The sequence below is a fragment of the Loa loa genome (assembly GCF_000183805.2).
Source record: "Loa loa unplaced genomic scaffold supercont3.192, whole genome shotgun sequence".
NCBI lineage: Eukaryota > Metazoa > Nematoda > Chromadorea > Rhabditida > Onchocercidae > Loa > Loa loa.
This window is the reverse complement of record NW_018108372.1, coordinates 105,446-120,522: the sequence shown is the minus strand read 5'-3', so window position 1 is coordinate 120,522 and position 15,077 is coordinate 105,446. Positions and strand designations below refer to the sequence as shown.

Here is a 15,077-nt window from a genome sequence, read left to right as displayed (position 1 = left end):
CATCAATTCCTTCTCAGTCTCATGCTTTTCATCATTTCGGTCGTCATCTCGCTTTTTTTTTTCCCTGCTTAACAGTAGGCATATCTTTTATCATTTCTTGCAATTGAAAAAGAGTGAAATAGAGTCCTCCGTCCTCAACTGTTCTATGTTGAATACACGACATCAACGACACGATGGCTTCACCCCAAATTGGTTTATCACATGGAAGTTTACACTACCAGCAGTTTTATCACTAACCTTAATCCACCAGATCGGTAAAATGTTGAATACTAAACGTTAATTAAAGCACTAGCTCATTCCTGGTTCCCAACATTTAAAAAAAGTAGAATACATGCATCGTGTGCGACATATACCAGGAAATATTTTTATTTTTGACAAACAGACAACTATGATTAGATACAATCATTAAGAACTGTACGAAATGAAGCCAGTACAAATGACTCCACGAACAATTAAAATTTTCCTTGCCAATGAAAACACCTTATGCTAACATAAAATGTTTTAAGAAAACTGATAAAAAGTACACACTTGTTCCGAGGAAATAACGACGAGATCAGACAATGCTATGCTAAATAATATTGTATAATTTTGCGATGTATTGCGTAATTTAGCAAACTTCGGTGAATATTTGCAAACAAATTCAAGAAACGTAGAAAATGAGTCATCTCTGAAAATTTATTTGAAACTTTGCAGCAATGCTATTTTAGCTTAGAAATTGATAGAATGATATGAAAATATAAAGCAAACAATCAAAACATGAAAAACACTTGTAAAATGGGTACAAGACTGTTCATTGATAAAAAAGAAAAAAAACTCATTCATCATTCAAGATTTTAATTCCATTGACCTATTTAAGAATAACAGAAATCAAATTGTTTTAATGATTTCTATGAAATTACAATGCCGAATAGTGCGTAATAGAAGACGAAAAAAAAAGGAAAAACAGGAGCTTCCAACCAGCCGTTTTTTCTTGCTAGGAAAAATATATAGAGAATCATTAAAACAAACGAATAAGATCAAATCATTCAAGTGGTCAACAAAATTGGTATGTTAGTTTTACCGGAAAAACCCTTACTAACAAGATATTTCAACATTGACTGTTGCAATTTCAGGAATTTACAGCTGTTTTTGAAGCTTTTACCAGCTGGTTTTCACCGAACTACCAGCACTGCTCCACTGATAGCCATATGAAGATTGTTTTCCTTCATACTCATCGTTATAGTACTGAAAATTTGATACTATCTTGTCGAATTAAAGAAAAAAGACCAAAAGTTAACAGGTTCAAGTGATCAGCAATATTCGCTATAAAGCTGATGACCTTCTAAAACTATTTTACATATATTCAGCTTGGAAATTAGTATTTAAATATTATTAAAATTCCATCGGCATTTTCAATGGAATCTAAATAGTAACGAAATAATGGAAAGAGTAGTAAAAAACCTAAATAAGTAGTAAAAAATGGAATCTAAATAGTATTTATTTTATTTTCTAAATAGTATCCATGCAGTGATAAACTTCTGCGCATATTGAATACTTGAAAACATTCCGGACAAGTGCCTAAATTAATAAATGCAGATAAAAATCAAACAAACCTGCTGTCCTCCTGTTGCATAGCTCGCATTGTATCCTGCCGTAGCATTGCTATATCCTGTACTATCTGAAATACCTGACAAATAGGATTAAAGCATCATACAAAGGATTTTATTCAGCTAGGTATTGATCAATGAGACCAGTTTTTTCTTGGCACAAAAATAACGATTCCGAATGCTCTTTGTTACTTCAGAACAAACTTTAGACCAAGAAAAATAGATTCGCAACTCTGTTTGAATTACTGCAATGTTGATATTGGAAGGAATTTCATAACCAATTTTCCAAATCTAGTAAAGTTTGATTTGATTTAGTTAAACGTAGTGGTTTGAAATTTTTAATTAACTTACAGCCTCTACCCGAATCAGCATCCGACCATCCCTCAGCTCCACCAACATCAGCAGGGTCACTCGTTGCATACCCAACACGATTCAGTGAAACTGGCTTGCTTTGAACACTTGAGTAGCGTCCATTTCCCACATCGTTATCGAGCCATTCATCATATCCACCGCAATTAACACGATTCAGTGCTGTTGGACCACGAGAACCTCCTCCACTTATTGCTGATGGATAGTCACCTGTACCACCAATTCTTCGATAAATGACGTACTTTTGCGTAATCGGCACATCAGCTGCGGTAAACAGTTCTATATATCTGTAATGAAACTATCTATTCAGTCTAAGATTTTTACAGGTCGCATTACACTCAATCTGCTCACCATTGAAAGTAATTCATCTCCATGGCAGTGTCCCTAGCACTTATCAAACTAATAAATATCTAAGATAATCTATACTAAGTGAATTCAATCAGTAATTTGCATCCTGTCTATTCAGCCAATTAGGTACATATATGCGTTAACGCTGCACGAAAATCTATAATTGATAATATTCTTACCGATTACCAATGCACTGTTTGTTTCTGGACATTGCGTCTCGCGCTTCGGCTAGCGTCCCAAAAATCACACATGCATCACCAGATGGTCGACGGTCTTCATTGAAACCCAGCTGAATTTCGACACAGTTCAATGGTTTGAAGAAATCTTCGATATCAAGCGCGTTTGCACTGTACGGAAGACCTTAAGAGTAATTAGGTTGAAAACATTTAAATAATCACCAATCCATGTTGAGGTATAATTTAAAAGAGGTATGTGAAGTTATTTAAAAAGAGTTAATAAACTACCTCTCATGTAAACTTTGGCTGGATCATCGCAATCAAAATCATCGTCATAGCTGTAGTCCTGAAAACGCGAGTAACGACTGTATGGTACATCGTAAGGAACAGCACGAGGGCGACTCATACCGACATTTCTCAAAGGACCTCCATACTCCTCTCTTCTGAAATAAATCCATTGCAGCTGGAGGAAAGTAAAAAATGAAAATTCGAACATTTTGTTCAAAATGCATAAGTAAAACACCGATAAAGTCTACCGAAAATTCTAGAAACTAACGGAGAAGATGACACATGTCAGGCAGCACTCAAAATGCATTGTTTTCCCCTACTGACAAGATTTCTATTGTTCATTTTCCAAAAATTACCACACAGATATCGAATCGCTTACCGATACGGGCGCACCCCACCAAGTTTCGCTGTAGCAAAGCGCAGAGGTATAGGTTCGGAACGAGGTGCTGGAAAACTGCGTTCAGCAGCAAGACTTCGCAAAGACGTCGGCGGTGCAATATGACCCTCCTTTGACTTCTCTAGTTCATCACCAGAGCTTCGAAAAACTTCCACATATCTGGAGAATTCAAACAAGAACTAGACAATGATTTTGTAAAATGCCTTACGACCCAAACAACACCACATACTTTCCCAATCATTTTATTTTCCTGTTCCTACTTTATTTCTGCTTATTGCTACTGCTCAATCTGCAAATGAATACCGTGTCAAAAGATTCAGATAACACACCAACTTTAAACAAGACTTTTTTCCAGAAGAATTCTTTAAAATGATCTGTAAAACTAAGAATTTTGTTGCTTGCCCTAATTAATAATTTATTAATGAGAAATAACCAAGAAAATCCCATATATATATTAATGGATTCCGCAAAAAACCCAATAAGAATTCAAACAAAAAACTAGATTTTTCAGTCCTTTTGACTAACTTCCGTATTATAAGTAGCAAAAATCCTATCTTGTAAAATTTAAAAACTTCAAAGTATATTTGGGGAGTAATATCATATCGTTACCATGATACCGTTAATGAAAGAACACTGCTGGATTTCATAAAGATAAGGTTTAAATTTGCTACAAAAATCGAACTTTCCTCATTAGTGTGCAGGAAAGCTAAATATATTTAATCGCTCTATTGTCTTCTCATAGTGCTGACAAATACCTTTTCTAAAAAGAAAAAGAAAAATTGCTAACAACTGCTAACACTTCTAAAATCCAGCGTTCGATTGTCAACAGTATCATTGTAACCAAATTAATTTTGTCATCATGGTAATTCAGATGGTAAATCACTTGTTTGATTAAAACGTAATTTCATTAAAAAGAGGTAAGTAGCACGTTATCTGATGTTTATTTGCCCATACCTCGAACCCATGTTGTTTCTGTTCCGTTCCAGGGCCATCTCGGCATGCTGTTTGCTGGCGAACCGTACGAATGCCTCCCCAGATGGGCGACCCCCCAGCTCCTTGTCGATGACAACATCTGCCACTTCCAATCCTATATCCCGTACTTACACCACCAAATAAATGAGCAATGAGGAGACACCTCCCTTCCAGAAATATGAAATTACTGATCGATTCGCATTAAAGCAAAACATTCAATACTTGAAAACTGCATTAGATGATCCAGAAAGCAGAACGTGTGAAAATACATTAATGACACTAATTCCTCATATCTGCTAGTATCTGAGCCCTTTCTCGAATCAAAGAAAAGGCAATTTGTCCGTGTGTAAGTGCACCGACAATACATCAGGACAAATACTCCACATCCTATCTCGAGAAACGCTGAAACTCACAGCTGACAACTATCGATAGGTACTTTTGAAATAATACCTACAAAACACCGTAAAACAACGTACCAGTGAAGAATTCTTTCACGTCATCATTCGTTGCGCTGAATGGTATGCCTCGAAGCCTAACAACAAAATTATAAGGCGTGTCTTGATCACCTTTACGAATCACATTATGCCGCGTCATCCAGACCACTTCACTTTCTGTTACGTTGAATACTACAAACATATTTGGGTAACTTAGATAAATTTAAATGAACTGAGAACTTCAAATGATATCTTACTTGCCCAATTTTCACCTTCAACTTCTTTTTCCGCTAAATACGCCACCAACCACTGCAATAACAAAAAATGGAGAAACCTGTTCAGTGCTCTGGTACCTAAACTAAAACATTCCGAAATGTACCGAACAAATTTCTACCAAACAATTCACAGTGCTTAAATCTGCCGATATTACTTTAATTATAAGCTAAAATCGAGAGACAGCCTTTTAAAGAAGTAGGAAGAGACCCTCAATGTAGCGATTGTTCATTTCTTGCTTGTCAAAGCGCTTTGCTTCTTCTGCTGCTGCTTTATCCACTAATTCCACATAACATTCACCGCTCGCTCGACCCATCGATGTTAGCGTAAATGTTACTGATCTTACTTCCAAACCTAAAACTAAATCATATGTTTCGAAAATTTTGAATGCACTGCTAATAGTCCTACTACAGCTGAACAAGACTAAATAGGATTTGTACAAGTTTTTTAAAGAAAAGAAAGTGATAATTAAATCTTGAACAATCTATCTGCATAATTCACATAGGATAATTTGGAGACTGTACAGACAAAGATGCTTCTCACAGAATCGACCCTTCATCATGCAGAACAGATCATACAATATAGGCTGTTTCTAATCTAATCTGTTGGAAGCGCAAAGAGTAACGATTAGAACAGGACCTAAAAAGCTAAAACCTTAAGATATGTCTAAATCTAATCCTGAAAAGATCACGACCTTCCAGAAATGCCCGAACATCATCTTCTTTGGCCGAAAATGGTAAACCACGAAGTCTGATATAATTTGACGTGTTAGGATCCACTTCCTTCTCTGTTGCCGTCGTCACTGCAGTTTCTTCTGCCTCCGTCTCCACTACCGTTTCTGTTGCCGTTTCCGTCTTTGTCTCAGCTTCTACCACTTCTTCCGTTATTACTTCTGGCTGATCCGTTATCACTTCTGGCTGTTCCGTTTTCACTTCTTCCATGATGCTTAAGGCTAAAAGATACTTATGCTAGTGTAAAATAAGAGCAAAAATCAACAATCAGAACACGTAAATATCACGAGAAACCCACATGACCTCACACCTAACACACCCTCCCACCACTTCCCTAACTTCAACCGACCGCTAATAGCGCTCATGTCTGCCAATCGATGACCGTACACCGATACCCACAAGCAATGTTTCGCTTCAGGACCTTCTTTGCCTACTGTAACGGATCTGCTTGCAGGATATCGGTTTCAGTTGCAATGGAATTTTGGATTCCATGAGTTTGGCTATTAAAGTTAAAAAAGACGGTATGCTGGAGGGGCTCAATTTACCATTGGAGTAGTCTTTTAATTTGTATTCATTAACCTATGACATTATTCATGTTTTAATTCACTTAACATTGCGGTACTATGATAAAGAAGCTTAGTTTTTTTTGACCCAAAGTTATGGAAAAGTTATAGGACTAAAAATTAAATCAAATTTAAAAATATAAGATTGAAAGAGTCAAAAAACTAAAATTAAGTCAAGTTGGTGACAATTTATAAGTAATATATGAGTACTGGATGTTAGATTCAGTGATTGGCTATAATTTAAGATAGCAATTACGGCAAATGATATGTCTGATTTTAGTAAAAGGCGAAATTTTACCTAATCATAATAGTATGGGAATTTGATTCTTTTTTTGTTTTTTTGAAATACGTTACAATTAAATCGATTTCCAGATATGCAACAAAAAACAAATCATCAAATTGAAGGAAGATATGCGGTAAACTGTTACATATTAGTTGACGACGTAACCGAAAACTAAATCTTCGGTGTAAACTCTGTGAATGTTAAATTTGATATTCTGTTATTTAGACAATTTTGTTTCATTAGGCTAAGCAATAAAAATATTCAGCAAATTCTGCAATAGTGATAATAAAGCTGGAAGTGAAAACCTGTTGGTGCAAGAGATGTGATCCGATTGCTAATCAATTCAAACAACGAAAACAACAAAGCCAACTGATAAAACGATGATAGAAGTAGCGAAAAGATGTAACGAGTTTATTCCATTTGATACAACAATTATGTGCAATGTCATCAACGAGACAGCTACAAACGACAAGGATTACATCGCGATATTGCGAATTACTATGGTAAGTTTAATCAAGTTAAGCATAATAAGAATTAACACCTTATGTTATTTTTATGTTGTGTCTGTTTATGGAGTTTTGTATGTGAAAAAGAAAAAAAAACTCATCTTTCGCCATAATACTAACGACTGAAAAGCAACGAGCCAATGAAACGTCAAACTTGGCCAAAGTTGAACGAAATGAAAATCAAGTACAATACACAAGTGATAATAGACCTTCGCAAAACTTAGGCAGTAATGGATCAAGGAAAAAAACAAAATCATTGCGACAACAAATGCCGACTGTATTATTCCTCTGTAAAACAACGGCTATAGCAGTGAATTCAACTTGCGAAATTGTGAAGTGAAAAGATGATGCTTATATCACAAGAAATTTCACGATTAGATTCTATGTGATGTATTTCATAGAGACTAGAAGGAATCGTAAGGAATAATCTAAAAGTGCTTAAAGAAAGAAAAAAAATCCGATGTATGACAAGTAATGCAATAGCAAACTGCAAAACTCAATAAAACATCCTGTTTTTGTACTATAAGATCAGGATGATCAATCCAAAAAGACTTAAGATTCACATGGAAGCAGCGGCACCTTTCAACACAGGTTCGCGGAAGTCATTCACTTCAAGGAAATGGCAAATTCGTCCTTCTCCACAAATAAAAATGACAAAATGACAAAGCAATCAATATGACAAAAAAAAAATACGCTCGTGACAAATACATGACGTTATTCAATTATGACAAACACATAGTGTTATTTGATCTTTTTCATACGAGCAGAATATATTCCCAACTATGCACTTGTTTTTAGTCTCTAATTTCAGTATGACTACTATTTCAGTACGACACAGTCGTCGATTTAAAAAAAAAATACACGAACATAACCATTTAGGTAGATACGAATATTCCTATTTAGTTAGGGATTACATTTCCATTCCTATAGTATTCAGTATCGATAATTTTACAAAACTGCCAATTTTTGATGAAAGAATTAATAAAACGAATCATTTCAAACTAATAAAATAAAAATTTCTTCGTAATAAGTGTAGAGATCACAAATAAATGCCTGATTGAGAAGGTATTTTGATCCTGTAGCAAGCTGTAAAAACGCTATAAATCATAAAGATTCTGTCACTTTTATCGGTCTTTATTGAACGACCTTATTCTACTTTGAGTGTAAAAAAAAAAAACCCTTTTATGGATAGGCGAGACATTGCATATACTGGAACATGAAACGCAAACCATCCGACAATATGATTTGACTATTTTATTGACTACGATCTACTGACATATCACAGCAATTGGGTATTAATTTATCTTACAGATAATACAATACGAATAAATCACAACTCCAAATTAGAAACATGTGAAAAACATGTCGAAATGTCGATTCACAGATCATGCAAATAATGAATTCTCACTAAGGAATGATAAAAGAAAAGCACAAAGCTGGCTCATATGCCTCTCACCAATTCGGTTCCCTCGATGCTGTTTTCAGGTATCTTACTGGAGATACCTGAAAATTGGAGGTTTACTGCTTAAAGATCCATTTTCAACCATGGCTTGTAATTTGAAAATAGACCCAGTAAGTCGTTCAGTCGTCCACGGAAGCATGATATATGCGTTTGCAATTCAGCCAAATGTACCTAATCCTGACTGTTTTAGCATTAATCAGCTGGGACGTAACATCAACACACTGGATAGATAAAAAATTACGACTTACATTTCTAAGTCAATCTGCGGTAATGTTTATTTACTATAAATACTAATACTATAGAATCACAAATTCACAACATGTGGCAAGAAAGAACTTATCTACCACTAATATGAAATCTTTTACTATGCAAGTAAAAATATTTGTAAAGATACAATTCGTAAGAGAAAGTGAAATAAATTACTGTTGCGCCAGACATTCCAGTGTCAATTTAGAGCTACATAAGAAACTGCATTTTCGATTTCACCTCGAAATCCAGATTTGGGATTTTCCTACTAGAATGCCGAGCTCGTAGCAGACCCACATGGTAGTATGAATGGATCTTGTTGTCCGACTCATACGATACTATCACAAACTACAATCATAGTAAGAATTGAAGTGAAATTAAACCATTAAAAACAATGACATATAAAAGATGTAATCCACCAACGGAAAAGTTTTGCAGCCTTGATTTATGAAGGAATGAATTTATGAAATAATGTTTAACTCTTGACTGAAACAGGTCTTTTATTTCCTTCTCTTCCCTTGATCTCTTTGATATCCTTTGCCCCTCCTCCTCTTGGATAATATTTGTCTAATGTTGATCCAGGAATACGCTTTAACATTTCACGTGGGAATATTCGCAATAACTGCCATCCAATATCTAAGGATTCGAAAACTGTTCGATTTTCATAGTTACCTGAAACATTGTTTCATGCTCAAAGACAACTGTTTTATTCTATAATCTTAATTGATGCTCAAACTTCCAATCAAATCTTCAAACTTCCCTCCTCCTTTCTTTGTACTCAGACTTTTTCACCTTTCACTTTCGCAGGTCGATACTGCTTCAAGCATAAGTAGTTGCTAAACAAGTACCGCTCACGACTCGGTAAACATAAATACAAACACTGTTTTACAGAATCCAGTTTCACAGTTTCCGTTCCATCATGCACTTTTTTTTCCATTTCCATCACTACCTTCAGTTGAGAGAAGCCAGTATCTTTGAAAGCTGTCTATTCTGGGGAAGGAGCTATCTTCATTTTCACACCGTGAAAAAAAAAAAAAACAATGCAATTAAAGCCACATAGGAAGCAGAAGTATAAACAAACCCTGCGATATGAAATTTTTTTCGAACTTCGTCAAGAACTCGAGATAGAGCAAGTCATCTGAAGATAAAGCTTCTTCACCCACCACAGCTTTCATTGCTTGTACATCTTTTCCGATAGCATAACATGCGTACAGTTGATTGGAAACATCTGAATGATCTTCACGTGTCATCCCTTCACCTATGGCTGACTTCATCAGACGTGACAGTGATGGTAGCACATTGATCGGTGGGTAGATTTGACGGTTGTGCAACTGACGGTCTATATAGATTTGTCCTTCGGTAATATAGCCGGTTAAGTCAGGTATTGGATGTGTTATGTCTGAAAAGATCAATTGCCTAAATGAATTTCAAAGGTTGTCTTGCAGCCGCAAGTGACGTATAAACGGAGATGGCCTTCTTTTTTTTACACAAAGATCAACAGGTAGCATTACGTTCAGTGAAGCAAAAATCAGTCAACTGATATAAGCAATTCAACTGATATAGGCAAAACGAATTTGAGATCACCGTGTCACTTTTAGCGAAAGCACAACAAACCATCATTGGGCATTGACAAGATGGGAATCTGAGTAATCGAACCATTACGTCCTTCTACACGACCAGCACGTTCATATATGGCAGCCAAGTCAGTATACATGTAGCCTGGAAAACCACGCCGTCCAGGCACCTCTTCTCGAGCTGCTGATACCTAAAAGGAGAGATGCATAAATATTCGGGTTTGAGTGTTTAAAATATTTAGCTTCTTTTTTTTTTTAAAAAAGTCAATTCAAAGACTACAAAAACTCAGTCTTACCTCCCGAAGTGCTTCAGCATACGAAGACATGTCAGTCAGAACAACCAGTACATGCTTCTCACATTGATAGGCCAAAAATTCGGCAACGGTCAGTGCAAGACGAGGCGTAATAATGCGTTCGATACTAAAAAATCCAAAAAAGGACAATGCATTGATAAGAAAGTTCAAAATTCAGTATTCTTTGTTTCATTAGCAGTTATGTTCTCCTGATGAATTTGATGTCATAAGCATTATCACTGGCCACAAAAATTGCAAAGACGTTCAAATTTTCAGTCCATTGCATTTTGCTAGAATAGCATACATATCAGGTGTAGATTTAGTTTCTCTTGATATCTGTCTCTCACTTCAACTCGCCGTACACCCTTAAAAAAATTGATCACATTTAAAATCTAAAATCATAAATAAGCTCAATTGAAAAAAGTACGTTGGATCATTCGCAAGATTCAAAAACAGGCAAACGTTCTCCATGGAACCATTCTCTTCGAAATCCTGCTTGAAAAATCGTGCGGTTTCCATATTAACACCCATAGCCGCAAAAACGATAGCAAAGTTATCATCCTTGACATCATAGTGCTTATCAGGTAATTTAACAAGTCCACCTTGACGTACAATTTGTGCCGCAATCTGAAATTTTCAGAAGCAAACTGAACTTACACAACCGTTATTAAATTGCGGAGCAAATAAGATCTATCAGACTAATAATCAAAATATAGGATAATAACCAAAATATCAGGAGACGTTTCTTGAAATCCGCATAACCTACTTCGTTATGTGGAAGACCGGCGGCAGAAAAGATCGGTATTTTCTGACCGCGAGCAATAGAATTCATCACATCGATTGCAGAAATTCCTGTTTGAATCATTTCTTCCGGATATATCCTGCATCGTGGGTTGATTGGTTGACCGTTGATATCGAGGAAATCTTCTGCCAAAACTGGTGGACCCTGAAACAATCTCATAGAAATGCTTCTATCCCGGCATTGTAAAAGCCAGATTTATGGCTCTATCTGTAACTGAAAAGGTAAAGCAAAAAGAATGGAATAAACAGCATTCACCTTATCGATTGGTTTGCCAGAACCATTTAATATACGGCCAAGCATATCTTCCGAGACAGGTGTCCGCAGAATGTCGCCTGTGAATTCACAGGATGTATTTTTGGCATCTATTCCCGCAGTTCCTTCAAAAACCTGAAGCCCATTTTGTAGCTCTACTTGATTATTTATAGAGCGGATGCACTTTCGACACACTATTTAAGAAAGTTCTAATTAATGCTTCTTTTTGGCCCTTCTTGGTTTACGCCTTTAAATCGTTTACAATAGGATCTCTTATCTTCTCCCTATCTTTTTCGCATTACATATATAAATATATATGCAAATCTCCGAACTATCAACATCACAACCCTCACAATCTCCGAACTACCAACTTTTTTCAACCAGAACAATCGAGCTATGATACCAGCAGACATTACATTTTGATTCATCAAAAATTCTTGTACATAGATGGCGACACTAACTACTTACGCCAGATACAGAGATCCAGAATGTGACAAAACATACTGGTAGTAACTTCCAATATATTTTTGAAAGAAGATTTTCAAAGGCCTTAGACAACTTCAAGAAACTTATTTCCAAGCTTTTTATATATTTGTGAGTCCTAGAATTTCGAACATATAAGTAAAAACACCTTTTTCTGGGTGCGAAATATATATTGCTAACATGCTTAAATATCTTCGTTAAGTTGCATAAAAGTAAACAATAATAAATACAGTAAACAATAATAAATAACAATAATAAATAATAAATACATAGCTTCAAAATTACTAACTACAACTAATCTACAATAACTGAACTATTACGTTCCTGAAGAGCATGCAATGAACATACCTGGACAATGGCTTTATTGCGGGTGATTTCAAGAACTTGTCCAGAACGTTTCGTCCCATCAGGCAGCGTTAATTGTACAATTTCGGCGTATTGGGGAAATTTCACATCACCCAGAATAACCAATGGACCATTCACACCAGTTACCGTCTTATACGCTACAAAAGTGAACTGATGCACAAATCTGCAAATCTGACAAGTTGACAAGCAACAATGAGAAAATCTTACTGAGCCGTGGGCTGGTCTTATAGTTCTTTATAGTAACACCTTTTTGACCACTGATTCCTTGATTCACGTCAATAGCCGCTTTCATTTTTTTTCACTGCTCTGAAATTTCTTATTCAATTCATTTCATTTTTCGAAAATATTTTGAAACACGAGAAAATTGAATAGCTTTGAATATTATCACCTCATTTCCAAATTATGTTTCTTTCTTTTACAGATGCTTCTTGTGGTGTGTACTCACTTCCTCCATTATTCTATATCCTATGACTGAGAATTGGAAGTTCTGAGTAAACTTAAATTTATAATACATGGCGAAAAAACACAAGCTCCCAAAAACACAACGTCCCAAACAGAAACCAAATAATTGAACGTGAATCAAAAAAAATATTATGCCATGTAGACGTTAAATATATTGGATATCGGATGGACAGAAGTCAATACTAGCCTAATCATCTCTGTTCGCTATTCTAAAACAGTCACACATTTATGGACGAAAGTAGAAGCGAGATATAAACGAAATCCAAAGAAAGAGAAGCAATTAAGCTTCTGTGCTTATCCTACTTGTTAGTTTAATTAATTGGCGATAATATGCGAGATACGTACGAATATTTATTCACGAATCCTCATATCTGTGGTAAATCCCACTGATAAAGATTCACGTAAACCATTTCAATTCCGTTCCGTCCAAAACCCTTTCCGTTCCGCCCAAAGCCCTTTTTTGACATCACCTCCACTTTTCACATGTAGTCAGCGTAATCGCTTTGCAAATTTAATGCGCATCAACCGCAAGACTAACAAACAAACGAGTGATCTTCGGTCTCAGCAAGAGATCACGGCCCTATGTAACCAAATTTTACGGTCCAAATGGGTTAATGTCACCATACGGTGACTCTGTAAGTAGTTGATAGGGAAGGAAGGAGGTAGTAGTATTTTGGGTAAATTGATTTCTAGCCATTTCAGGATTGCAGCTTGAAATTACCGAGATTCTTTCCGAGGATTCATTAAGTTTATGATGATACTATCTCTGAACAAACAATGTTTTTTACACTCACGACAGAAGTATTTAGTACTGTCGAAATTCCTTTCACTCGAAAAAAATTCAAAGTACAGCAACTATTTATCAATGGTTTGAGCAAATTCTTCTAAAGACGAAACCATACGTCGATCTAGATTTTAGGACAAGATCGTACGATTTCCGTAGCCTGATATCCTAGCTCTTTTAATTAATTGAAACCCAATAAGCAAAAACAGACATCAGTTCCAAAAATAATCCATCTTTGGGTAGTTTAACATGTTTAATTTTTCGTCAAACACAGTCATGTCATTGACTCAGTACGGTACTTTTTTTTTTCCAAACTAGTCCATACCCAATCACAAAACAGTTCTCTCAATCTTTACTTTTATAATTCTTCCTTCCCATGTACCTTTATGATGAAAATCAAGGGAAATCTTTTTGCACATGCGAACTTTCTTATCTAAATTACATATCAGCAAAGTGAAAAAAAAAGGAAGTATTAGTTACCTTCGATCCTAATCACTTTTGAATCATATGGCCGCCAAATTATTTCCATATATCTTTCTGGATCCAGTCCTAGAACAGTTTGGTTTTTACTCTCTGAGATTTTAGTCCAGTAAGTAATAAGTATCCCGTAATTGGTTCATGCAATGCTTTCAAATCCACACATAACTAACTTCCTTAACATGAAAATCTCTGGATTGTATTTCAACAAGACAAAAATCAACGTAATACTAATCTAAATCTTGCGCAATTTTTGTCAGAATAACTGAAATATTTTGGAATAATCAACTATTTTTGGTTGTAGGAATATCTTAGAATAATGAAGAAAATTTCTAACAAAATTTACAATAAAGGATATGACTTCAAATATTTGTTAACTGTTGTAATTTTCAATGTTGCAAAGATCTCTTCATCTATAAAGAAGCGTGAGATTTATTGTGTCGTATTTCAAACCCTTTTAATCAGATAATGAGCTTAATTTGGTTGGCTAAATTGTTGCAAACAACTCTTACTATATAAAAATAAGGATCAAATACCAGATTGGTTCTGGCTGATTTTTGTTCTCAGGAATTGTTATTCCCTTAACTCTCAATAAACTGCTGTACTACTTGATTCCTAATTCTCAACTTCTATCGTGAAATGGAAACCTTAAATAAATTCATTTACATTGTAAATTAATGCTAATGATACTATGAATCACTCTTAACATATTTACATTCCTTAAAATTGTTTTCCACACTTTTTTGTTGTTATCATATCTAATTTGCATTTTTATGTTTAAACCCTTAATTTCCCATGTCAATCATTCTGTTTAATCTTGTTATAATGCTTGTACCATATCCGGTGTGTTTCCGATACTTGAATTCTTCATGTAAACCACTCCCATTCCTTAACATATATAATCTCGGTCCCAAATCCGGGGCAGGCTTTGAGCTGCTCTCCTCTTCGAA

The 15,077-nt window shown here is 35.4% G+C and overlaps 3 protein-coding genes across 3 annotated transcripts; 1 reads left to right on the top strand and 2 right to left on the bottom strand.

Annotated features, from left to right (window-relative positions):
* Window positions 1-443: 443 nt before the first annotated feature.
* LOAG_07344 (RNA binding protein) lies at window positions 444-5,801 on the bottom strand. The gene is made up of 10 exons (XM_003142877.2): window positions 5,538-5,801; window positions 5,054-5,197; window positions 4,613-4,762; window positions 4,119-4,251; window positions 3,147-3,323; window positions 2,768-2,922; window positions 2,483-2,663; window positions 1,938-2,242; window positions 1,593-1,657; window positions 444-1,224 (listed from the first exon to the last, which is right to left on the bottom strand). Exons 1-10 carry the CDS (start codon window positions 5,782-5,784, stop codon window positions 1,138-1,140), a joined length of 1,644 nt encoding a protein of 547 aa, XP_003142925.1. The 5' UTR covers window positions 5,785-5,801; the 3' UTR covers window positions 444-1,137.
* Window positions 5,802-6,800: 999 nt separating this feature from the next.
* On the top strand, window positions 6,801-7,266 carry LOAG_07343 (hypothetical protein; the record flags this gene model as incomplete). The annotated part of the gene is made up of 2 exons (XM_003142876.1): window positions 6,801-6,923; window positions 7,057-7,266. The coding sequence occupies 2 exons, from the start codon at window positions 6,801-6,803 to the stop codon at window positions 7,264-7,266; spliced, it is 333 nt and encodes a 110-aa protein (XP_003142924.1).
* A 1,184-nt stretch (window positions 7,267-8,450) lies between these two features.
* On the bottom strand, window positions 8,451-12,719 carry LOAG_07342 (V-type proton ATPase subunit B). Its single transcript, XM_003142875.2, has 9 exons — window positions 12,612-12,719; window positions 12,387-12,541; window positions 11,559-11,690; window positions 11,268-11,447; window positions 10,929-11,128; window positions 10,505-10,628; window positions 10,249-10,399; window positions 9,716-10,033; window positions 8,451-9,306 (listed from the first exon to the last, which is right to left on the bottom strand). Exons 1-9 carry the CDS (start codon window positions 12,694-12,696, stop codon window positions 9,110-9,112), a joined length of 1,542 nt encoding a protein of 513 aa, XP_003142923.1. The 5' UTR covers window positions 12,697-12,719; the 3' UTR covers window positions 8,451-9,109.
* Between the last annotated feature and the right edge of the window lie 2,358 nt (window positions 12,720-15,077).